Below are 26852 nucleotides of genomic sequence, written 5' to 3' on the forward strand. Positions count from 1 at the left end.
AATTCTACGTCGAAGCAGCTTACCTGATATTGTGTTCGTATAAAGCTTATTATACATATTATTTTGATTTTGTTTATGCTTTTATCAACGATTTGGGTGAGTTCTACATCATGAGCTGAATATTTTCGAGCTGGACATTCGTTAAAGTTTTAATTGATGTTACGCGCGAGTTAAATTGCATATGGCCTTGATATCCAGGTCATCAAGAGTGAAAGCCAAATAGTTTAAGCGTTTCATTTGCTACAAGTCAATAGAAATTTGACGTTTAATAACTTTTTTCTACTCCCGTTTGTAAAATGCCTAATTACACACCGATCTAGCCTGCGGGAAGCGTCACTTTACCACGTCAGTTTCGTTTACAGCCACTTCGGACATTTCCGCGATGTTACCGCACGGGTTTGGGTGTAATCGGATGTTTTCGGAGATATGTCCCACGCTTTGGACTTTGACGTTTTGGATATTCGCGTTGTTTTGCGAAAATGTAACCAAAAACTAATACACAGAAAAATGTTATGCAACATATTAGACAATTTAAATACTACGGTAAGTAAAGCGACATTTATAATTTAAATTTCCCATAAAAATTTTACATACCTTTCGCATGAACTTTATTCGTGTTTACAGTTTTTATATTAATATCTTGCCAAGACTAATTGTACGGTTTTAAAATATCCACGTCTCATCAGTACAGACAAAACAAAATTGAAGGTTAGGACCTGCTTATCCGATATTCATCATCATCACGCTGCCTATCCACTTAATGGATGTTGGCGACAACACGCTGAAATTGGTCTCTATCTCTTGCCGCGTTGACAAGTTCCCCAACTGTTTTTAGACCTGTCCATTGTCTAATGTTCCTTGCCCATGACATCTGTTTCCTTCCTATTCCTCTCTTGCCATCTATTTTACCCTCTAATATGAGTTGTAACAGCTGATACCAATCATGTCTAAAAATGTGTCCGAGGTAGGCCGTTTTCCTGCGTTTTACGGCTGTAAGTAGTTCTCTGTTCTTATGAACTCTTCTTAGTACTTCGTCGTTAGTTACTCTGTCCGTCCACGGGACTCTCAGAAGACGTCGGTAGGTCCACATTTCGAAGGCTTCCACTCTGTTGATCATTTTTGCATTCACAGTCCATGCCTCCACTCCGTACAAAAGTACCGACCAAACATAGCATTTTGCATATCGGACTCGAAGAGACAGGTGCAGGTCTCGATTTCTAAGGATTTTTTCATATCTTATGAATGCCGCACGTGCTATCTCTGTTCTGCACCTAATCTCTTTTTCCGAGTTCCATCCTGCATGCAGCCAGCATCCTAAGTATTTGAACTGTGTTACTCGTTCTATATTTCGGTTTTCTATCTGAATTGTGGCATCTGTATACATTGGTTTTTTCCTACTGATTATCATAAATTTGGTTTTGTCGGCGTTAATGTTTATCCCGTATTCGTTGCTGCTGCCACATAACCTAGTACACATTCTCTGTAGTTCCTCAACATTATTGGCAATGAGGACAGTGTCATCCGCATATCGGATATTCGAAATTGGTATTCCGTTCACTTTCACTCCCAACTCTTGTTCTTCAAAAGCTTCGTTGAACATCGCTTCGGAGTATAAATTAAAAAGCAATGGAGACAGGACGCATCCCTGTCTAACTCCTCTCCGGATATCAATATCTTCAGTAATAATGTTTTGTATGGTAATATTAGCTGTTTGACCCCAGTACAATCTCTCGATACACCTTATGTCCTTGTCGTCGACGTCGGTTTTTCTCAAAATCTGCATGAGTTTTGAATGCTATACACGATCGAAAGCTTTTTCATAGTCGACGAAACATAGAAATATGTCCTTATTAACATCTAGACAGTTTTGTATTAAGACTTGGAGTCCGAAAAGCGCCTCACGTGTTCCCATACCTGATTTGAATCCAAACTGGCTAGGGCCGATAATTTTCTCGCATCTGTGCTGTATTCTCCTGTGTATTATTTTGAGGAAAATTTTTAAAGAGTGGTTCATCAGACTTATGAGTCTATGATCTTTGCACTTTCGGGCGATATTAAAAAATTCTCGTAAAAGGTCTATCCATGATGATGATTGATGATCTTTCTTTCAATTACAGTCTTTTTCTTTAAATAAGATAATTAATGATCAATTGTAAAAGTTAAATAAACAACATAACCTCTTAAAATTGTCTCTATTCCGTTTATGTGACATATCTAGCATCTCTTTCTCTGTTTAACGTACACAGTTAAAAAGAGACCATAGCAGAACCGCTCAACTAGTAAATATTTGGTTTAAAATGTGATATTCTCGTGACAATCGAAGAAAAAGTATACTATTTGGTAAATTCTTTATATCGTTTACCGCACTTGCTGCATAATATACTATTTTCTACACCCTTTTCTAACGTACCTAATTATGCGAAGATTGAGTGTGCTGCGAAAAATGTAACTTTAGAATGTTTCCGGGTTATCACTTACGGCTTTGGCAGCGATCGGACGCTTTGTCGAGTCGCACGTTACTCAGTCATATGTCATTCGTGGCGTTTTGCAAAAATTTCAGTAACGAGTTTTGATTCGGTTGGTTTAGGTTAGTTTTTAAACGGGTGACTCAAAAAACCTCAAACATGTCATCGTTATCTCTTTCTACGAACACTTTTTGGGTTTATTTTTGCAAAATAGCATTAATTACTACTACTTTACGCATGTAGGTTTATCGGTTTAATTCGCCCCTTATCAGACGAAATAGTTTTACTTTTTTGGGAAACGAAATTATAATTCATAATCATACGGCCATGCAGCACATTAAAACAAATCTTCTAATGATATTGCATTGTTGATTTGTTTGTTCCAAAATGCATTTTTCACATTTTTCAGAGATGGTTTTATTTATGCTGAACAGATGGAATGTTTCGAAGGAATTTTTAATTAATCGAATTACTGATCTTTGAAATATTGACCTAAAGTTGTGGAACGAGTTTTTTGCATAACCCTTAATACAAAATTGCCATAAATTATCCATCCAATTAGACCCTCATTGCAACGCAAATGAATATAAAACATCATACAAATTTAATGAACAAAATTAAGGGCATTTTGTAATATAAGATGTCACCAAACTATATCGGCACATTATATCAACGTCAGCAAATGAAAATGGCCGCTGTCGAGGTACCAATACCCAATTTTAATAAACAAATTTGTCTCCTTGAGTGGCGACATATAGTTTCATACTGAATGGACCGATAAAATAAATAAGTTTACGTATAAAAACATCAAAATTTAATAACATTTTTTTAATATTCCTTCTGGTGAACAGTTTGATTGTATACTTTCTTTATAAGAGAATTTTCCATTTTTATGACCCAGGATCGATCACCAATAGCCTCCGATTCGTTACTCATTCAAGGTTATCGTTTAAATAACGTGACCCCGACGATTCTTCGAAACGAACGTAAAAAAAAAAACGAACGGAGCATAAATTTAGCAAGTTCGCTTGATTTGACGGTATCAAAGGGAAAATTGTCCAGCGTAACAAACGACCCAATCGGGCCGCTGCCGCAAAGAAATAATTCGTCGAAAAATTCCGTTTCCCTAATAGGACGGCGCCCCTATCTGCCACCGTTATTTGGTGCCCTCTGGGGGGTCGGCCTAGCGTTCCTCCTTACAGAATCACGCGCCACACGCAACTAACGGCCTCGTTCCGTCTTTCGTTCAGGCATTTTGCGAGAAACGGGGGGAACGATTTTCGGATAAATTGTCGGCAATTCTTTTAAATAGTACCCTGGAATTATTTGCTTACGGAAAACAATCGGATATTGCACGTACACATCTTCTAAATTCTGCTGGTATGCAAATGGTAGGGGAAGCTTTAATTGGTTCACAGTTGACCGAATCCCAAAAGCATTAAGATTATAGGCAATAATCAAACACCCAAATAATATAAACCGTGCAAAATGTTTTTGAGATTCGGACATTGATGAAGCAATTAAAGCCCACCCTACCATTTGGCTCTCTCGACACTGGTATTTTAAGGTGCGTGCAGCGCAATCATCAAATCAGTTTCGGATAGCGCTCTGAGGAAGTATGAGTGGCGAAACTTCAGCGAGATAGAGTCGACATCCGACGCAGGACAAATCCAAAAGATGTGTTGCCTAACATAATAGATATATCTAACCAACATCAAACACATCAATATTAAAAAGAGAGGTCTGAGAGAGAGAGCTAATTAAGGAAAAAGCTAAAGGAATAATATGAAAACCGAAATTATTTTCTAAACCCAAATATTAACTTGCTTGGCAATATTATGGATATTTAATGTGTTAAAAAGAAAATATAAATAATGGTATATTATGCAACAAGTGCCGTAAACGTCGTTTGACTCACGAGTTTATTTGACACGAGCGCAGCGCAGCGGAGCGAGTGTTTAATAAACGAGTGACTTGAAAACTTGTTTTTGGATACATTTTCGCAAAACAACGGTGTTATCGAGACAATTGTCATGTCAAAATATATAATTTCCTGAAAATCGGAACTTTTAGTTCTTATTTATTTTGACGAATACATTCACCGACATGACCGTCAGAATTGTCAAACCTGACCTGAATTTTGACGTTTGTCCATTCTGACAGGCATGTTAGTGAATGTATTCGTGTCGTTTTGCGAAAATGTACCCAAAAAATTAACGGCCGTAGAAAAAGTATAGTATGCAGTCACTCGTTCATTAAACACTCGCTCCGCCGCGCTCCGCTAGTGTCAAATAAAATGCCGTTTACCACACTTGTTGCATAATATACCATTACATGATAAAATATTATTATTACAACATAGGTATTTATTATATTTAAAATAATAAAAAATAATTTATGTTTTTGTTCCAATTAGCGCCGTCCCTTTCTTCTGTTTCACTAGGGAATTTCACGCATTATGTGAAGGGTTGAGATGAATACCCCAAGCATACGTTTATTTGTTAATCGTACCAAGCCGACCAGAAGGCGGTATCATCAATCTAACATCGGACATAATCGTGACCTTTTAAACTGGAAAGGTGTTGTGTGTTTTTTTTATAATTATTATGCGAAATTGTGTTTCAGCACGGACTTATTTAGTGGTTAAAGTATTTTGTTAATTATTTAAGATGGAAATGGAAACGTAAAGTTCATTCCGATTTAGTAACACATAAAAACAAAACACTCAAAAAATCGCTCAATGTGTAGGAACAGACTTTTCCATTTCATACAAAACTAATTAAACACTGAAATACTTATCATAACTTAATTTTTAGCTTGGAAGACTCAGGAGATTAAAGTTTGCATGAGGTATGAAGGGATCTATAGGTATAGTCATAATATTGTTATTTATTACAGTTATAGTAATGTTATTACGGCTATCTATTTACTTTTCCTTGGGTTCCGTTGCTATAAATTTTTTTGATAGTCATGGTAGGCACACTGATGAATTAAGGACAAGATATTTGTCCTACAATTAACTGAAGCAGTTTCGGACCAGAGGATAATTGAAAATCCGCGAGAAATTCAATATGATCGACTGAGAAGAAATCCTACAATGACAGGAGATTTAGAAAATCTAATCACTATGCAGATGTTTGCATCGATTTGTTACAAATTATTTTGCAAAAAATGACGAGGTATAAATCTTCCTGACGTTTCGCTTATTATACTAGTAGTTTCTTCAGAGCTGAACTGCAACTGCTATCTGTATCTGCTTATATACTGTTTGAGAGGGGCGGGATAACTGATTGGTTAAAGGTAAAGTCGCGGTTAAGATTGTTTGGCCGTTTAGGGATATTTCCATGGAATAATATTACAGTACCCCGTGGAAGTTTCTTTGCAAAATTACGAATTCCAGTTCTCCAGTTCGAGTTTGAATGTTAAAAATAGAAAATGTAATTTCTCAGGTTTAAAATGTTCAAAAAATATTTTTATTTAACATTATATTTTACATAGTGTCAGAATTAAATATATATTTTAATACTAAAAGATATAAAATAAAGATTAAAACATATTTGGTTAGTGTCGTATGATTTCTGTCTGTTCGTTTTCTTTGAATTAATCTAAGAAAAAGTCTTGCATGTTTCATTATAAGTTGTTACTTTCGAAAAATCGATGGAATCGAATTTTTCGAAAGTATACGCGAAAAAAGTATATACGAAACTTATATCTCTGCAACGGTAGGTCCTAGGAGACCGCCATTGGTACAGAAATTATCAGAAATTATGTTCTCCGTCCTCCGTTATGCGTTATCCGTTATCTCTTCTCCGTTTCTCTGTACACCTGACATTAATTGGCATCTTTTGAACGGCTTACAACATGGCCTTTGGGTGCTTTTAAGCCATGCACGAGCTACACAAACCAGTGAAAAACGAGCCTGATCAAACCAAGGCTTCCAACTTTTTTTTAGATTTTCGACTGTTTTCTTTGCATTGCTATGAAACACGATAAGTGTCCGACATTTGAAGCCATCCACTTGAAATTTGCCATATATATTTTTTCCAAAGATTTGAAAAATTTTCTTTGATTATTTTGTCTTCCAGAAAAACATGATTTTCTCAAAAACTATACAACCGATCGGCAAAAAAATGTGGAGCTATGATTTATTTAAGTATTTTTTTGATTATATAGAGTGTTTTTTCAATTGTGGACAAAAATCTAAAAGACCTTAAAAGTTGTACTTTTTTGGAATAAATTATTAATCGCAAATCAAATTATTGGGGATAAATGAAAGACTGCTAAAAATCCGTTAATTTAATTTGAACGGTATCGTAAACTGTGTCAAGAGATGGTTTCAGGTTTGTGCAAATTTTAATATTTAACAAAGTTTGCTGAAACTTTGAAGTTCGGAGAGGCTTGAGAGACTTTTTATACAGGGCGTTTAAAAGTTTTATATTTACGAAAATTTGCCATGATTTTAAATTTGCGTCCCTTTACGACACGAAACCGCGAAACTCTTTCATTTTACAATAAAAAGCTGCTTCGGGCAATCTTGTTTTTTTCTACTTTCTTCGTTCGAAACTAACCATCTTATCTAATAATAATTAAATTATTATCGTCTATTTAAATAAACGATCGATAGCTCGCGTGGTAACGGGGGGTTTGGGGGAAGGGGGTTAATAGAACAAATTACCACTTTGTCATAACGGGATCCACTAAAACCATTACACTAATGGATCCGCTTTTGGCGCCAACGTAATCGGTCAATGGCGCTCTGTCGTGCAATTATCTTCGCGGACGGAAGATGGCGCTGTAACTTTTAATTCGATTAGAAAGTTTTAACTCGGTTCGCACGGCGGCCATTGCCGTATTCGGTCGAAAGTAGACTTTTGGGAAAAGTTCACGGCGAAGAAGTTTTGGGAAGCGGTTTGAAATTGTTTAAAAAATAACTTTTGAATGAAATATTTCTTCGGTCATTTTTGTATAATTAGATGCCGATTATTTGAGGTAGAATTTGAGAACCGAGGCCTAAATTCATGAAAAGCATTAGTTCGTTCCGGCCCTTTTGCCGCTAATTTCACGCCACTCGTCGCATGAAAGGCCCTGCGGTTTTATTGTAACTCTGTTACAATTTAGAGCACCTCCTTTGCCGCCACCGCCGCTTCAACTGAACAAGACGCTAAAAAGGACATGGAAAAGTTTTCCATTACATAAATTCCTTTCATCCGAAAGCTTTCGAACCAACAAAAAGGATCATTTATCGTGGCTTCCTCGCCATTATTAAGTGAAATGTTTGAGAGAGACTTTTGTACAGTGTAGCGTTGCTTGTTTGGGCGAATGGCTCCGGTGCGTATGGTAGAATGTGACAGTTCGATTAGGTTGCGCAAGAATCGTAAACCTAATAGGATTGCCTAATCTCTCGCTGACCGTGACGTAGGTGAAGTCCTGTCTAAAAAAAGATCGAACCAATATAATGCAGAAAATTAAAAAAAATATATGAAGGTACGAGTGCAGAACTATTTTAAAACCGGCAATGGATAAAGCAATATACCACGGAACAAAAACTGAAATTCAAGAATATTTGTTAGAAAATGATATTTAGTTTGAAACCAATTACAACAAAAGACCATTAAAATATAATAATAAGAAATTTTTGGGCTCTGGGACTGAGATTTTGAATTGAAACGTAGTTATGTAGGAATACCCACTTCCCACCGTGTTTAGGAAAGCAAAAAATATTTGAAAGAAACATACGTCTGAACTCATTTTTTTATCTGACGCTTTTTGCTATTTCTTAATTGAAATTATTATTGTCAGAACAAATAAACGCAATTAATCTTCTAGGAGGAGTTTATCAAGTATGTTAATTGTTCGGTAATCTTTCGGTGCCGTCGTCTTTAACGAAGCACTATAGTCCCCTCAAAACTCCCTGAAATAGCGTCGATTTAAAACTAAATCGAATCGGGGACGTTAATTCCGGGTCATTATAAATTACAGTTTGTTCGACGGCTGACACGATGGCTAATGAAAATGAGCGGTCTGTCGCATGTCCGTTAATTTGCGTGTGTACATTATACCGTCAGGTTAGGTTAACGCAAACAGGCGTTCCACCCGAAACGGAAATGAAAGGCCCATTTTTAATTGGAGGCGAACAAATATTTTATAATAACAAAGATACGAGGCCATTTATTATCATTTCTTTGCCCATCGCATGTTAGGGTGGATAGAGAGAAGCCAAACAACACAATTATCATCAAATGAATTCCTCGATTGGTTTCGTGGTGCAAGGTGCGATGACACATTTACCACAGTGTTTGGTAGTTGAGAAGAGTTGATGGTTAGTGTTGACTTTGGTTTTTCAAATTTTTAAATGTGAATCTGGGAAAAGGATAAACGAAGCTTTGTCGTGAATCATGCTTGAAACAAGATGGAGCAATTGCAAGATGATGGTATAATAAATTCTTGTTCGACTTTAGCAAAGCATTTGATAGGTTACTATTTACAAAACTTGATGAATCGCCAGTCATGCTGTTGACTTCTTCGCAGCTAACCTGAAACTGGCTCGCAATTGACTCTGTGCCTGCTTATATATTGTGTGAAATATTTCCTCCACTTTATGTAAATTGTACATTTTAAGTTTCAGTCGATGTACCTCAAAGAACCATTTTGTGCCCCCTTTTACACATTTATGTATAGAGCTTCAAATTTTAAAGATCGCTGAAACATTGCAGATATATTTAGCTTTTGTGGAACATAATTTAAACAACCCAAAAAAACGCAATAAACTCACTGTGGCCCAGATTTGTAAGACACTTAACTAAATCTGAGCAAATATTATCGCTCTGGGAGCCAATCACAAGTTACATAAACTGCAAATTCTGGGACTGTTGCTATAGTTGCATCATCCTCTATTTCACTCAATCAAAAAGGCAAAACATGCCTGTAAATATCGGCTGAGTGAGTCTTGCTTTGGCTTCAATATTGTTAAACATAAGTGTCCTTTTTATATATATTAGAAGCTCTCTTTCAGAACTAACAAGAAAACGAAACTAACAAACACTTTGAGAATTTTAATCTTTGCTTTGCAAGTGCAAGATTATTGGGAATCCATTTAGACCCTAAACTAAGTGTCTAGAAATGATTTCTTACATTTTAAGGCCATATTCTAATTACTCATGCATCCATATCCCAATAAAGAAGTTGAAAAACTTCGTCGAAGACTTTACCACTCCGTAAATTAAAACTGACATGGACCAAATAACAATTGTTCTGTGACTTCTTAGTAATAGTTTTTCTTTGGCTTTATAAAGCTTGGACGATTATAAATGTTCACTTTTTCATTGTCATGAATATTGATCTCGATTTGTTTAAAAAAACACGGCTTCTATGGTTTCCATTCCCCTGTTTTTTTTTTCAACAATAATGAACTTAAATAATTCATCACCGCTTGAATAGCAGAATGCTCAAGGAGACCGCGGATATTTTGACTAGTTTGATAAATTGTTGCTTTACAGAAGGAATATTCCCAAGCGTTTTTAAAATTTCTAAAGTAATGCCAATATTTAAAAACGGATGGTCGATAGTTATCGTCCTATCTCTGACATTGTTGTTTTCTCTAAAGTTTTTGAAATCCTGTTAAAAGAGAGGCTATATAAATTTGCTTTGCTTTGGTTTCAGAAGCAAGTTCCCCCTCAACTAGAGCTGAGGGTGGTGGAGGACATAGTCGGGGGCCTGGAAAGGGGAGAACACTTGATGATTTTACAGTGCGACCTCTCAAAGGCTTTCGACTGTGTTTCTCATCAGATTCTCTTGAGCAAGTCTGAATTTTATGGAGCGCGTGGTGTTCCACTCAAACTTTTTAATTCCTATTTAACAGATAGACAACAGTGTGTAAGGGTGAAGAACAATAAGTCTGATTTGGCTTGCGTTGAGTTTGGAGTACCCCAGGGCTCCGTTCTGGGACCCCTCCTTTTTATTATATACATAAATGATATTTGCCAGTACATGATGCCTGATATAGTGCTGTTTGCTGACGACACAACGTTTACTAATTCAAACAGGAACATCACTACCCTGAGTAATATTGAAACATATACTTTATCTAAGGCCAAAGCATGGTTTTCAGCAAATAATCTACAACTTAATGAAGTTAAAACGAAGAATTTATTAGTGTCTAGTAGCATTTTCTTTTGCGGAGAATGGTGAGTCAACTTACTTATACCATTAAAATATTTAGGATGCAAAAAAAGGCACTACAGATAATTACAAATTCAAATTTTAACGAACACTGTAAGCCATTGTTTATTAAACATAAAATAATGACGGTTCCGTGTATTTATTTTCACAGTGTCCTTGAGATACACTCCAAGTCCGACAGTTTGCCGAGGGCTTCTGATTCTCATAGGTATGACACCCGGAGTGCAAATAATCTCGTGCTTCCGAGATACAGGTATTGTTATATAAAATTGTATGTTAGTATATACTTACATACATTCATTTTTTTTTCCTTTGTATGACTTGCTACAAACAATGATATTGTAAAGTACTCAATAAACCATCTATTTATCTATTTATTTTAATCTGTACTTGTATTTCGATTTGATCGTGCCAAACAAACCAAAACTTCTTCTTTCGCGAAGAACTAAAGCGATCGAGAGGTCCGGAAAATTCCTCGCCCCGGATAGAAACGAATAAATTTTAAATTAACAAAGTTCCGAAAGAAATTCCTCGGAACTCAAGTAACTCGTAGGGCCAGACGAGACGATCAATCGGGTTCGTTTGCTACGCGAATGCAACCGGAGCCGAAACAATTTCATCGATATTTCGCAATTTCGAAGTGAATCGCGCGAAATTGCTGAGGTAAAAGTATCTTTTAAAACGAAGCCCCTTTCGAATTTACGGCAAGCAAGGCTTACTTAAAATCGGAACACAAGGCAATTTGGCGGCTGCTAACGGGCTTAGATTATTTATTTGCTGCTTTGTTCGCGTGAAGAACATTCAATTGCAGTTCTAGATTCGTTAAATCTACCTTTGATGTTATATAAGAGACTTCAGCTCCCAGTTGGCCACATTGAACGTGCAACGGATGAGAACGGATGAAATTCATCATTACAAGAAATCCCAATTTTCTCTTCCTAATTGTGTCAAGAAAGTTCAACTCTTTTTCTTATTACATTACTAAATATTTCCGGGCTTTTGAGCCGTGGTCCCGAGATTAAACTCGACGTTTCGTCTACAACTGCGCTAGACATTTTCAAGAGCGGCGATGCGGTAACCCTAAAGAAAACAAATACGTTAATCAAGAAGTCATCTATCGAACCAGAAATCCAGCGAAAACTAAGCATTACCACCAAGATTATACGGATTGCCAAAAATCCATAAAGAGGCAGTACCCTTGAGACCCATAGTTAGCGCTATAGGTTCCCCGACTTACCATCTCGCCAAGCATCTAACCAAACTCCTTGAACCACTCATAGGGAGGACAGCATCACACATCAAGGACTCGACTCAGTTTATACAGAAGATCAAAAACATCACATTGTCACCCAAAGACATATTAGTGAGCTTCGATGTTGTTTCTTTGTTCACTATGGTGCCAGTCAAAGAGACTTTGGATTTAATATCTGCACATTTTCGGAACGATGTCACAGAACTTTTCCGACACTGCTTAACCACCACTTATTTCCAATGGAACAAGGAGTTTTATGAACAAGTTGACGGTGTAGCCATGGGAAGCCCATTAAGCCCGGTCATAGCAAATTTTTTCATGGAAAAGTTTGAACAGCAGGCATTAAATACTGCCCAAAAGAAGCCCAAGTGTTGGTTCCGCTACGTGGACGACACATTTGTAATATGGAGCCACGGCGAAAAGGAGCTTCAAATCTTCTTGGCGCATCTCAATTCCATTAACAATAAAATAAAATTTACCATGGAGACAGAAAAGGACGGCAGGTTGGCATTCTTAGATGTGCAGGTAGAAAGGCGACCAAATGGAAAATTGGGTCATAAAGTTTATCGAAAACCCACTCACACGGAACGTTACCTGAACAAATTATCTAATCACCATCCGAGACAGAAAATGGGGGTAATAAAAACCTTAATGACAAGGGCTAATCGGATTAGCGAACCCAAGTACCTAGGTGAAGAGATTAATCACTTGACCGATTCCCTGAAAAATAACGGATATACCACCTCTGAAATACAAAAAGCTATGAAAAATAGAAGATCTAAGACAAGAGATACGACAAAGGAACCTCAAGGGAATGTATCATTTCCTTTTATTAAGAACGTCACAGACAGGATCGGTAAACATTTAGAACGACACAACGTTCGGGTCGTCTTTAAACCAACGACTACAATCAGACAAAGACTCAGATCTGCCAATGATACAAGGGACGCCTTTTCTTCACCAGGGATATACCGCATTCCGTGTTCCTGTGGCTCGGTATATATAGGTACCACAAAGAGAAGCATTGAAACTAGGCTAAAGGAACATAAAAGGAACTGCCGGCTTGGACACACGGAAAAATCAGCAGTGGCAGAACATGCTTTTGACAAAGGTGACCATCGTATCATGTTCAAAGACACGCAGGTACTGGACAAAACACCACATTTTTATCCACGTCTTTTCAGAGAAGCTATTGAAATTCAAAAACATCAGAATAATTTCAATAGAAAAGAAGAAGGTCTCAATATCAGTAAAACATGGACTCAGGTCATCAACAAAACAACGTGTTTACCCAGACAAGCTCAACCCAAGCCCGCCACCGAGGTCACGCCCACTACAGCGCGCTTAAATACGGCAGATCTTCCAGTCAACCAACCAGTCATCGGAGAGCAGTACGGAAGAACACTTCGACCGTTACCGCATCGCCGCTCTTGAAAATGTCTACCGCAGTTGTAGACGAAACGTCGAGTTTAATCTCGGGACCACGGCTCAAAAGCCCGGAAATATTTAGTAATGTAGTTTCTGGCCGTGAAAGCCTAACATCTTTTTCTTATTCTTTGCATAGTTCCCGATTTTATGCACCTATGAAATCCGAAGAATCCAAACCGTAAAGCAGGGTAGGGAAGAGTTAGTAACTTTTTCATTTTCATGAAAGTTATTGTTGAGTGCCTATAGTTACTTTATTAAGCATTCTCTGAGGTAGCGCCGATTATTGATACTGGGTGATCCTTCTTTAAATATTCTTAATTACAGTGAAGGTTGAAAAGCCTAAGTCTCTGGAAGATGTCGAGTCATGTTTTACGAAGGCTTCACTGTAATCGATAATACAATAGCACTTCGTGCAGGCGTCCTCGCACTAGTTTCATATGAAATAGAGAAATTGAGAAGGCTCTAAGAATTCATTGGTTGTAAGGAATGTAAATTCGGTTCCAATACATTAGGAGCACCGGAGGCAGTGGTCTAACCAACATAAGCATTTAAAATTTCCATCGTCTTCACATCTTCAGTAACTTTCGGGTTCTCCCTTCCCGGTAGTGAAAAGAAAGCCAGGCGTTTATTCTGCAGAAAAATTCAGCTTTTTAGGGGCTTTGAGAAATATTATGATACGATCACAGAGTTTATGGCACAATGTAAATTAAAAATCATTCTAAAATTTGACAGTTAAACTGTGTTAAAAAATATATCAATTATTTTTTTCTCACCTCAATTTCAATTATTTTTTTAAATGCTATGAGTCGACCAAGTTCAAACAGGAGGAAACATTAAGGAAAAATTACAATTATATTAGAGAAAAGAAATGTGAAGAAAACCTTGCAAGTTCCATTGAAATACCTCCTCAGGTCTCAATTTCTAAGTCGCACGCCGCTGAAAGTGGCCCTGGAAAATAACGGGACAGGATTTTCGAAGCTTCCTTCGTGAGCGCCGCGATAAAAAGGGGAAACTGCCACGGACAGAATACAGACGAGTAAATTATGTTTGTGATTTTCTATTGATCTGCCTCCTTCAAAGATGCTCGCTGGATTTATTTAATATCCTCCGAGAGAATCTCGAGTGGATTCAAAAAACATAATCTCGTTGAATTGCTCCCGAACGTAAAGATATTTTTCATATTTTTGGCGATTTTTTAGGACAATGTTGGCAACTCTGTAATCATCATCAAGAGGTCATTTTTTTACCTCATTTTCTTTTCGTTGGTTATATATGTCCCACAGACCATCTCGGAATAGTTTAACCAAAAAAAAATGTCAATGTCTTTTTCAGGGCAAGTAGTAACCTTGTGTCACTTCAGCATCCTCTACCCCATCCACCTACTTCGGTGTCCAAATAATATATAATAATAAGAATAATAATAATAAAGGTCTTTATTTAAATTATATATAATATAATAATAATAATAATAATAACAAGATAACATTTTGGCAAAAAGGCGAGATTCAGTCTACTAAAGATTAGTATACCGTTCTATCTAATAAAATAAAAGAGAAAAAAAGTACGTGAATTTCAATTTTATAAGTTGTAACTTAAACAAAAAAAACGATTAGCGGTCCCTCGATAATCAAACACAAAGTAAAAATAATTAAAGCAATATTTCATTACATGTAGCGCACACAGTTACCTAGAAATTTCCTTAATTTGCTAATTCAATAGTCTCTAAGAAAGGTTAGTTTTGAAGCGTTTTAGGTTGCTTAAATTTTTGATTTTATTTGGCAAATTATTTAAACATGAAACAATATTATATGAAAAGAAGCGTGTACGTCACAGCGAGAGCTTATTTTATTAGAAAAGGTATGGTATAAAGAACGAATAAATACTATATTTTTCATATTTAGCCAATTAAGTCTTTGAAGTGTGTGACTAACTTGAGACTTGAGTTTCGAAGCTTTTGAATTCGGCGTTTATCAAAATAGTTTAAACAAGGGCCATACACTGCATCCCGGTGGCTTAGTTGAGACAAAACCAAAGACTACCACACAGCATTGTTTTATGTTTTATGTTTAAAAATTCACGATTTTGATATATACATTTTAACATTAAATATGCCTTCTCTCTCTCTCTCTCTCCCTGTCATCCTTTCGGCCAAAAATGAATGCACAATGCTTAGTGGACATCTCATAAACTATGTTCAAGTCATAGTTTAGGACTGCAACAACTTGACTACAGAAATCTTCTAAAACTAGAGCAGTATACAATAAAGAAAGGTGGTCCTAACATAGATCCCTGAGGTATAGCTTTATTAACATGTAAGAATGAAGAAGTTACACCATTATATGTTACCGCTTGAGATCGGTATTATAGGTATGAAGATAAAAGATTAATTGCGTTTTCTGACAAACCAATAAAATTGAACATTGAAATAAACATTTCATGAATAAGAGTATCAAACAGTTTCGAATAGTCTAAAAGAGTTAGTAGTGTTAGCTTGTCTTCATCCCCTAAATATATCATCGGTTATATGTAATAGAGCTGTAGTACAACTATGTCCAGCTTTATATACTGATTGTTATTATCTATCTATCTATTATCAAAGAAACTTCCATAGGCAACTGCAATACTTTTTATAAAACTTCTGGATTCCTCATGCGTCGGTTTTTGTTGAGTAGAACTAGCAAACGTTTCGCCAATCATCCTGTTGCTTTCCTCAGAGCTTGACTGAAACTGTTTCAGATTGAATATTTGAAGAGTTAGAAACGTAAATGATGAATGAAGAACTGAATTTAATTACCAAACGAAAACTTGTAGAGTTGTTTAACAGACGCCATCGCATTATTTCAATTTCTGAAAGCAAAATACTTCGTTATTTTCTGAAAAAGGGACGCACAAACACGTCAAGTTTCTGGTGACAGCGTATAAACTGATATCGATCCGAAAGTTTTCTATAAATATTTCCCGACGCGGTTTGATCGGCAAATAATAATAGCACAGTATTAAGAAATAAACAGAGACCACTTTTCTTTTCTTATTCTAGTTGGCAGAATTGTCACGTAATTAATTATTAACACAAGAAATATCTGGGTACTGCAATTTCGGAAGAAGGAACAACAAAGATAGTACCATACTGGAAAAGGCGATATGCATATTAAATTCAATGTTCTGGTCCAAATAAAATCAGATATAATGGCATGTAATAAGAAACAAATAGGAAAAAATCAAATACACCAAAGCGAATGGGTTTGGCGTTTTAAGGTCACGAATACATTTAATATTTGGCGAGAGTATCTTCAAGTCACTATTAACTACCATAAATGTTATACAGCTATACAATAAGGAACAAACCACATAGAGAAGGTTGAATAAAAAATGAAGCTAACAAAACGTAGAGCTAATATGCGGTTAGTTTCGAGATCTGCCACGGGTCGCTGTCCAAATACGATAATTGTTAATCCCGTACGGATACGTAGTTATGGCAACCGTGTAAATATTTCAGAAAGAATGAGAGAAGAAATAGAGAGAGAGGACTGTGTCGTGTGTCTGCATTAAAGTGCTACGATGAAATTTCTCTCTGCCGTCCCCTTCCAAAGGGATGTCAAAGGATTTATGAGTATCGTTAATGCGATAATTAAATCGAAGCGCACTTATAAAACATGGCGCCTGCAGCTCGGTTCTTTATAAAAAAAAAAACGATCTCTCTTGATGGCTTCCATTTAACGCGAATTGAAAAGAGAATTGCTTTAATAATGGAAGTATCGAATTATAATTATCTTTTTCTCTCACGGCTTTATTTAATTTCGACAGTATTAAACCAAAAAATAATCTCTCGTTCCTGTCTCACTCCGGGGGCGGCATTGAAACCCGTCGCAATTTGGATAATAGTAATAAGGTAAAGTGCTTACCGGTAACGAGATTGGCATGGTGGAATTGGCACACAGCGTCCGCCTCGTACCACGAAATGCGGTCCCGAAAATAGCGATAGAAAACTGGAAATCCCTCCTCGGGCAGCATCCACGTGTTGGTGATATTAACCTGCAACAAATACGTCATAATATATGTTTGGTAGCGACTGGTTAAATGTCAGTGATTTCCAACGAAATCTGTTTATCAACGTTACATCCGTTACATCATAATTGCTCTTCAGTTGAATCTAGCATTCAGGTTGAAGCTAAAATAAATAGCGTGAATGTCTGACAAATGTGTTGCCAACTGCAGACAGTCAACGGAAATCTGAAGAGCGACGTGTAGACTACAAAACACAATGCGGTAGATCTGGCCGTTAAAAGAACAAATCTCACACACAAGAAAAACCATTTGCGGTTTAACATTGCCCGGTAAATCGCACGGAAGTGGTTAATGAATCGGTGCCATCTTCAGATTTCCGCCAGAAGCTCGAGAAACGGAAATTAAAAATAAGTTGCTTATAACGAGATTTGGCTCGATATCGCCTTCCGACGGTGAGAAATACCGATCGGCTTTCTTCTTCAAAAGGCCACAGTTCACATTCCGCGTTTTGGTTTTGAGCGGCCATTTGCGGCTGTTGTAAATTTTCTACGGAATGGCGAGAGAAAATGTACGTTTTTGCAATCGCTTATTAAAGTTTAATCGGAATAGACATGGCTTATACTTAATAATTTTGTAAATGAACACTACAATGCAGTGATAACAAATACTTAAAATAAAAAAATAATTTCTATATTGAAAAATTTAAGCTTAGATTTAAAAATGTATCGTTCCACCCATCATCATCATACTACATCATCTTGTCACACATTCAGGATTGTCTGATGCAAGTACGATATGGTCTTCAGCAAATTGCGTCCCTAGGTTCTATTCCCATGTCTTGGCATCGTCTATGCCAGTTCTTGGCTTCTTCAGAGCTTAACTTAACTGAAACAGTTTTAACTAAGCTTTGAAGAAGCCAACGGGATGATTGGCGAAACGTTAGCAAGTTCGTCGAGAAATTTCTTTGAAGCTCTCTGAAGAGAAAGAGAGTATTTTGATACCGAGTTTCAGAAAGAGAGAAAAAACCGATCCCCAAAATTATCGATGCCCGATGAGTGCAATTCTGGAAGTATTTACTAAAATTTTACGAGAATAAGGAAAGTCTACAAGGATATGTGAAGTACAGCCAGAGAGTTTAATTAAGCAGCTTCTATGTGCTTTATTGATCTCACCCAAGCGTTCGATAGGAACATTCACCCCAATATAATTAGAGTTATCGAAAAACTGTACCGATAATTATACCTTTACGAGAACGGCAAACAAATTCATCAATAAAATACCTGTGGCAAGCGGCATCAGAAAAGTGGATAGCCTAAGCAAAAACTTGTTCAATATCATAATGGACGAAACCATAGACGAAGTAAACCAAGCCAGGGAGGGCCAGGGAGGACAGCGAATGGAAGACAAAGAAATTAAAATAATATGCTATACTGATGATGCAGTAACCATCTCGGAAGACTAAAATAACTTACACAAGCTAGTATATAAATTCCAACAAATGGCGAAAACGTACTACTTGCAAATACAGGACCCAGCCTAACGTAAGAAAAAGAAGAAGAAGAAGCTCTATGAGAATTCATTTCCAGGATTTTATTAATGTGGCATTTATTTGTTTGACTTTCCAAACCTTTTCAACTAGAACGTCTTTAGTTGCAAGATAATAGAAATATGATCTACGCCCTGTGAGAAATCCCGCCTATACTTCGTGATATTAAGTAGCTTTCCATATACTCTTCTCAGAGTAACAGTTAATATATATAGTTCTCACAATAATCTTTTCCCCCTTCGCATGGAACTCGAAGCTTCTTTCCATATTTCCGCTATCGGTTCTTCATTTACAAATCATTGAAAGAGTCGGGCAAGCATGACTATAAGTTTCGGTGTTCCGTTTTTCATTCTTGTTTAGTTTATTCCTTGCTGAGCGTATTATTAAAATATCCTAAGCACATTTTCGACATCAGCAATAAACAAAGCAAGCTTCAGACTTAATTCGACGAAAGGACTCCCCGACTGTGGTTTATAAACGAACGAACACCAACGATACGGAGACGATCTCGTCTCACCCCTCCGAACTATTTATTTAGCCGAAAGCGAGGACGAACGGAATAAATATACCGCGATACTTATTCCTCTGGCAAAACAAACTACCGCCGTCAACTCGCCTAAGATGTTTTAATTAAATAAATTACCGCGGCGTTAACATAATGACGCAAATAACGACTGAATCTGGAGGCTGGATTATATGGTGTACACAGTTAAATGCCGGCCGCGCTCCGAAGAGATCGACTGTTATTTGTTTGCCCATGAAAAACTGGGCGTCGCGTCGGGGACTTTTTTGCCTTAGTTTTTCCCGATTCTGCCATCGGCGGCAGAATAAATTGCGTAGCAACCAAATGGCGCCTTTAAATAGACGCTTGGCACCGCTGTGTTAAAACAAAAAAATGTGGGGTGGAATGAAATGAAAAAAAAATATTTTTCAAACATTAAAATCACGGTTAAATATTACCTACTGAGGTATTTAATCCAATGGGGCATGTTCCATAATTAAAAAGCACATTATTTAAATGTGGTATTCATTTAGTTAAACTGCGACTAATTACACAGATTTGTACAGACGTAGACTTGATGAAAAACTAATTGAGTTCAATTTTAATAATTTAACAGACACTTACGAACACGTGAAGAAGAGCATTAAAGAGGCCGCTTATGAAGCATTAGGAGAGGAAGACGGAAAGAACAAAAAATATACAGAAGAACTTAGTGAGGAAGCTATTGCAGCTATTCAGGAAAAAAAGCGCTTACACCAAAAATGGCTCTGTACAAATTCGGGAGAAGACCTACAGAAATATAAAGACAAAAACAGAGAAACAAAAAAACTAATTAGTAAAGAAAAAAATGAAAAAATAGACTCTGCCAAAACATACAACAGTATACAGGAGGTACAAGATGCTCGGAATCATGGAGAACAATAAGATCTGTCAGATCAAATACCAAAGAGAAAGTCAATATACAGTTTATCAAAGAAACCGAATGGGAAAATTATTATCAACAACTACTAACGGAGACACGACCACAATTCTGGCAACAACTAACATACCAAATACAACCTAACAACAATCTAAAGCATGTAACAATAGAAGAAAAAGAAATAATAAAAGCCATTAAAGAATTAAAAAACAAAAAATCACCAGGGCCAGGGGGGATAGTGAATGAACTTATTAAGTATGGGTCGGACAAATTATTCAGAATATTGAAAAACATGTTTGAAAGAGCAATAAATGGAGAAACGTTACCAAGGGAGTGGAATACGGCATATATAAGCTCTATTTTCAAGAAGGGGGATCGTAGGGAGCGTACCAAGTACAGAGGAATTAGCATTATATCAAGCATGGGAAGACTATATGGAAAGATAATCAAAAACAAAATAGAAGACCAGATAATAGGGAAAATAGGTGAAGATCAAGCCGGTTTCACGGCAGGGAAGTCATGCGTTGATCAGATATATACGGTAAGGCAGACTATCGAAAAGAAAAAAGCTAAAAACAGAGACATCCATTTAGCATTCATAGATATAAGAAAAGCTTATGACTCTATACCCAGACAACAACTTTGGAAAGCAATGGAAGATATTGGGATAGAAAGAGAACTAATAAAAGCCGTAGATACAATGTACAAGAACAACGAGTTGTCGGTTAAAATAGGTAATAGGTACACAAATCGATTCACAACATCAAAGGGCCTACTACAAGGATGCCCTACATCAACAACGTTGTTTAAAATCTATCTTGAGAGGACGCTAACACAATGGAAAATAAAATGTCAAGGTATGGGAGTCCCAGTACGCGACGACCACTTATACACCCTAAGCTTTGCCGACGACCAGGTGGTCATAGCCCAGGATGAAGACGACTTGAGTTACATGCTCAGAAAGCTGAAAGAGGAATATGAGAAGGTAGGTTTGGAAATAAACTTCGAAAAGACAGAATATCTAACAACAAAAGAAGGGGAAATCGAAGATTTAGAAATAGATGAAAACACAACCGTAAAAGCAACAGACAAATTTAAATACTTAGGGTGTATAATAACAAAAGATGGATCAACAGAAGAAGAAATCAAATCTAGACTAGGTCAGGGTAGAACATGTATAAAACAACTGAACTCCATTATATGGAACAAGAAATTAACAAAGAAAACAAAAACAACAATATTTAAGACAATAGTAGAAAGTATAATTACATACGGAGCAGAAACCTGGCTATTGAACAAAAAGAACAAATCTAAAGTAACCGCCGTCGAAATGGAATATTGGAGAAGGTGTTGCCAATGAACACGCATGGATAGAATACGTAACGCAGAAATCAAGAGGCAAATGAATGTAGAAAAATACTTATTAACTACAATAGCAGAAAAACAGCTTAAATGGTATGGTCATGTCAGACGAAGTGACGATAGACGGTGGATAAAGAAAATCACAGAGTGGAGCCCTATGGGACGTAGAAAGAGAGAGAGGAAGACCCAGAAGATCGTGGAGGGATGAAATAGATGAAGCCATGGAGGAAAGGGGGTTGGAAGACGGAGATTGGAATGACAAAGATGAATGGAGAGTCTGGTTGAGAGAGGGAAAACGGCGCGAGCTGTAACAAACCCCATATATATATATATATATATATATATATATATATATATATATATATATATATATATATATATATATATATATATATATATATATATATATATATATATATATATATATATATATATATATATATATATATATATATATATATATATATATATATATATATATATATATATATATATATATATGGATAGTAAAACATTTAATTGATTTAATTAAATGTCCACTAATACTACACACTACAGAACCTTCAAAAGCAATCTACTTTCAACTAAACAGCAATAGAAAATAGACATGGTTATGGTTATTAATTGTCTGGTTACTTTGATGCTCCAGAACTTCGACTGACAAAATCTATTTTCCGTTCAATAGTAAGAAATTTTTTTCCCTAAATGTCAATCGATTGTCAGGTCAAAATTTTATTTTAAATTTAACTAATTGAGTTAAAACGACAAAAATTTCACTTGACTTCAGAACATCCAGAGACAATTTATTTTCTGGTAAATGGCATAACGAAAAATATCTAATTAAAATATTTAATAATTAAAAATTCAATTCTATAATTCGACTTGCTTCAGAACAGACAGACAATATATTGTTTTACAATATCAAAATAAATAAAAAATATATATTTTTAATCCCTTATTGAAATGTATTCATATTGATATTGAGTACACTATGTAACTATTAAGAATTAATTAAGAATACACAAAATAATTTAAATATTTATTTAATTTAGTTAAACGATACTGAGGTCCCAAGCTTCAGGAGCTGACACGGCAAAAAATATCTACGGGTAACTGATAATGAATAAAAACTTGGTTAATAGATTATATCAATTTTTTAATTAGCGGTACTTCAGAATTTCTAGAGACTTCTTTCCTGCAAATAGTTTTAATCGCTACTGAAAGTCTAGTAGGTTTAGACTTTGTAGATAAATACGGGTTTGGTCGATATATTATTTGAATATTTAATTAATTTAATTAAACCAACGGATTTGAAGAATAAACCGATAAGCTAATTTCGACCGTCAACGGGATGTCAAAACAAAACGAAAAGTCGAACGAATAGCTCCTCTGATTGGAATTCGTCGGGCCGTCTGTTGTTTAAAGTCGTTCCGTGCCCAACTCTCTAACTCAATCGCCGTCAGTCCGTCACGTAATCTTCGGCTAACAAAGACAAATTTTAAATCGAGTTTAGCCGCGTTTAATATAGAGGTGGAATGGGATCGCCGCCCCCGGGCTCGCTTTCGGAACGAAATATTAATGTCGTTCGTGCGGGGTTGCCAAATCGCCCGTCTGCCAAGTGACCCGATATGAGAGACGCGCTGGACTAACGGCCAATTATTTCTCTACAAACTTCTGGATTTCCCCTGCGTCGGTTGTTGTTGAGTCGAACTTGCTAACGTTTCGCCAATCATCCTGTTGACTTCTTCAGAGCTCAACTGATCATGCAAGAGGACGCAGGAGGAATCCACAAGTTTTGTAAATAGTATGCACCTAATTTTTAGGGCATATCCAAGTTGAAAATAAGCTAATTTATTATAAGAGATGAGACACAGAAAATTCTAAGGAAAACATATTTTTTATCATAATTTTGTACACTGCTTTTAAGAAGCAAAAAATATATTTTGTGAGAAGCATTTAAAAAAAAATACTATAGACGTCAGTACCAGATTCTTAACTTTATTTTTATTATATTAAAAATGTTTTATTTTTGCTTGAAATCTATCCATCGTTCAGAAAAAAGTCGATAGACGAGCGAATTTATCAAAATATATACATAAATTTCAAAAATATTTAACTATTTAATTAACTTAATTAAAAAGCCACAAATTGCACGTGACTCAGAACCCCTATAGGCAATCTACTTTCTATTCAGTAACAAAAGAAAAGACCTGCTTTTATAATTGCTAATTGAAGTTAAATTGGAACAACCGTGGTTTGTAATAAATTGCAATATTATTTAAAAAATTATTTACTAACTTTTTCTAAAGACATTTTTTATTATTGAAAATTTTTGTTATAATTTTGCTGAAACGTCAAACATAATTTTTGTTTTACAAAAAAAAGCAGGGGCGCACGATTTATTCTTTAAAGCAATTCGGATCTGATACAGACCTCACTGATCACTGTTGGGCGTGCTGTTCGAAAGCAGTGTACAAAAAATGTGGGAAAAACATTAGTGAAAAAAAATAGCTTTTATAGGAACTTCAACAAGCTCTCTTAGTAAGGGGGAGGGGGGTTCCGCATGTATAGGAAACTAGAACTAATTTATTTTCGATATAGAATATGCAATAAAATTTAGAGATACTCAGTATATGTTGGCGTGAGAAAACGACTAATAAAATTAGTTAAAAATTCGAACCAGCGGCGCCGTTGAGATGTGTGAAGCCGCATTAACCCTTAACGTTTAGATAAGGACGCAATTCATCTCGGAGGTGTGACGAATAACCTCAGAAAGCCGCGGGAACGTGATATATACCGGGTAGAGATTAATAATTACCAAAAGCCATATATTATACCCGTGTTTGTACGCGAGCGATGCGAATATTTCAAGGGGGTTGCCCGGATAATCGCTTGAATAATTAGTTTCATTGTCGGAGGGAAGGAGCGAGAGGGAGAGGGGAGAAAGTTTCGTGCCTTCGCTTCACCTAATATTTGCCCCCGCAACGTCCCCTGTCAATGATAATTCCCGTGTTGATCTTTTAGATGTCTGGCTGCCTCTACTTAGCTGAGTGTATTAATATCGCTTACGTTACAGGCGATTTCGGTGCGCCATTTTGAAATATTTGCACGCCGGAGTGGAAAAAAAGGAAAGTTTGTTTCCGATTCCGATCAGATATTTATATCAAATTGTTGTGGGTACTCGGACTAGAACATATATCCTGCAAAATAGCATAGAATTGCTATTCCTTCCATTGCTAGCTGACCTTTACAAGGTTAAGCCAATTTCCCATGCTTCAGATCATTCACTTTCCTTAATTATAATTAAATTAATACATGTACTATATTATTTAAATGTTTAACTAACTTAATAAAACATTCTATAATCTCCCCTGCTTCAGAACTTCCACAATCAACTCTATGTATATACGTATTCGCGTATTCAAGTTTAATGGAATAACTTAGAAGAAGATTATTTAACTATTTTTTTTTGTTAAAAGTTCACGAATTTCTTATGCCTCAAAACCTCCATAGCAAATCTACTTGTCGAGCGACTGTCCAAACTCTTACCTCAACATATAAAATGTCATAACAAAATATACCTACTTCTTTCATGTCCAGTTGCTTTTTAGCAGGATTAGGAATCTTTAGAAATGCTTGGTTAGCATGCTGCCTCAATATTTAGTTAACTTAATTAACCGTCTGATAATTTCCAATGCTCGGAACATTCACATACCCCAACATTTTGCAATGCCTAATTGATATTTAGCGGGATTAAGTATGTTTTATAATTAAATACTTGGATAGGATATTATTCAAGTATTTAACTAACTTAATTAAATATTCTATAGTCTCCCATGCTACAGACTTACAAAGACGATAAGATTTTTTTAAAATATCGTTTAAATTTTAAATCGATTCAGTGGGGGAAAATTATTAACTATTTAATTAACTTGATTAAAGTCCACAGAAAATCTACTTTTTCTTAAATGGCTTTTATCGCTAGTCTAATACATATCTTATATATTTTATATATCTTTGTAGATAAATACTGGTTTGGTCAGTATATTATTTAATTATTTAATAAATTTAATTAAAATCACGGTTTTTACGATTAAATCGAAAACTGAAATTGTTACTTGAGTGCTCTAAAACATCGATATCGGACTGCAATTTTGTCGATCTAATAGAATAGGAACACTAACTTAAAGGCAACACGCAAAACGTAACCTAAGAATAAGCAAAAACCAAAGCGACGATATTTTTGACCTCTTTATCCAGACTTACCTAGAAACTTCGTCAGTGTATATATCCCACATCTGAGGTTTCGCTTCGACTTCATTTTTTAATCATGCGGTCGTTAGGTAAGCCATAATCTTGAGGCGTTTCATCAACTTTCAATTAGGATTACGATTTTCTTCCCGCTTTGTTCCCCGCAAATTGCGTTATGGGTCCGTGAAAATTGCTTTCCTAAGAACTTATGAAATAATAATATTTTCCGGAGATACTTTGTTTTGATATTAAATTATCCTCGACGGAAACGTCGTAGCGCCGAGCGGCGCTACCGCCGCCTGGAGGGCGGTAAGTTTCCATTTAAGGTGGTAACGCAGGGATCTACTTATTAAAACAGTTCCAGTCAAGCTCTGAAGAAGTCAACAGGATCATTGGCGAAACGTCAACAAGTTCGTCTACGCAAAAACCGACGCGGCAGAAATCCAGAAGTTTTGTAAAAAGTATACGTTCCATTTCTTTAACGGTAGCTACTAACTACTAAAGCATATTAAAAATTTTTTTGGGTAAGTTGAAAAAATTTACAGTAGGTCGATTTCTATGAGTGCAAGTTTAGTTCCATCTTTATCAAATTCGGTGGTGAACCAATCCATAATCTCTTATCTTTCCCAAAATGGAGTTAGCGACATCTCCATACGTCGCGTTATCCGTAACTACTATTTGCCGAATTTTATCATCAAAGTGTCACTTCCGTTCAGCTAATCTAAGTTCCACCAACAATTATTTTACTTCACAGATTTTCTTTTAACCCAGGAAATATTGTCTCCGTTTATCATCAAATATAAAGTATCTTCGTGCATTTTTTGCTGATGAAATATTTGAAATTTAAAATGATCTAATTGCACCAACGAACAACATTTCTAAGCAAACCATGATGGATTATAAGACGTATTTCGCTCATTTCCAGTGACGACACAACTTCACCC

General features: G+C 36.1%; 1 protein-coding gene across 2 annotated transcripts in view; it reads right to left on the bottom strand.

Annotated features, from left to right (window-relative positions):
• Positions 1 to 26852, bottom strand: part of LOC132696706 (uncharacterized) — a 142339-nt gene that overhangs the window by 74992 nt on the left and 40495 nt on the right. For both annotated transcript variants that reach the window (XM_060661690.1, XM_060661691.1), the window contains exon 2: positions 17226 to 17355. In XM_060661690.1, the coding sequence (XP_060517673.1) occupies positions 17226 to 17355 (130 nt within the window). The remainder of the gene's footprint in view (positions 1 to 17225; positions 17356 to 26852) is intronic.

The sequence above is a fragment of the Cylas formicarius genome, unplaced genomic scaffold (genome assembly GCF_029955315.1).
Source record: "Cylas formicarius isolate icCylForm1 unplaced genomic scaffold, icCylForm1.1 PGA_scaffold_1__22_contigs__length_36826433, whole genome shotgun sequence".
Classification (NCBI taxonomy): domain Eukaryota; kingdom Metazoa; phylum Arthropoda; class Insecta; order Coleoptera; family Brentidae; genus Cylas; species Cylas formicarius.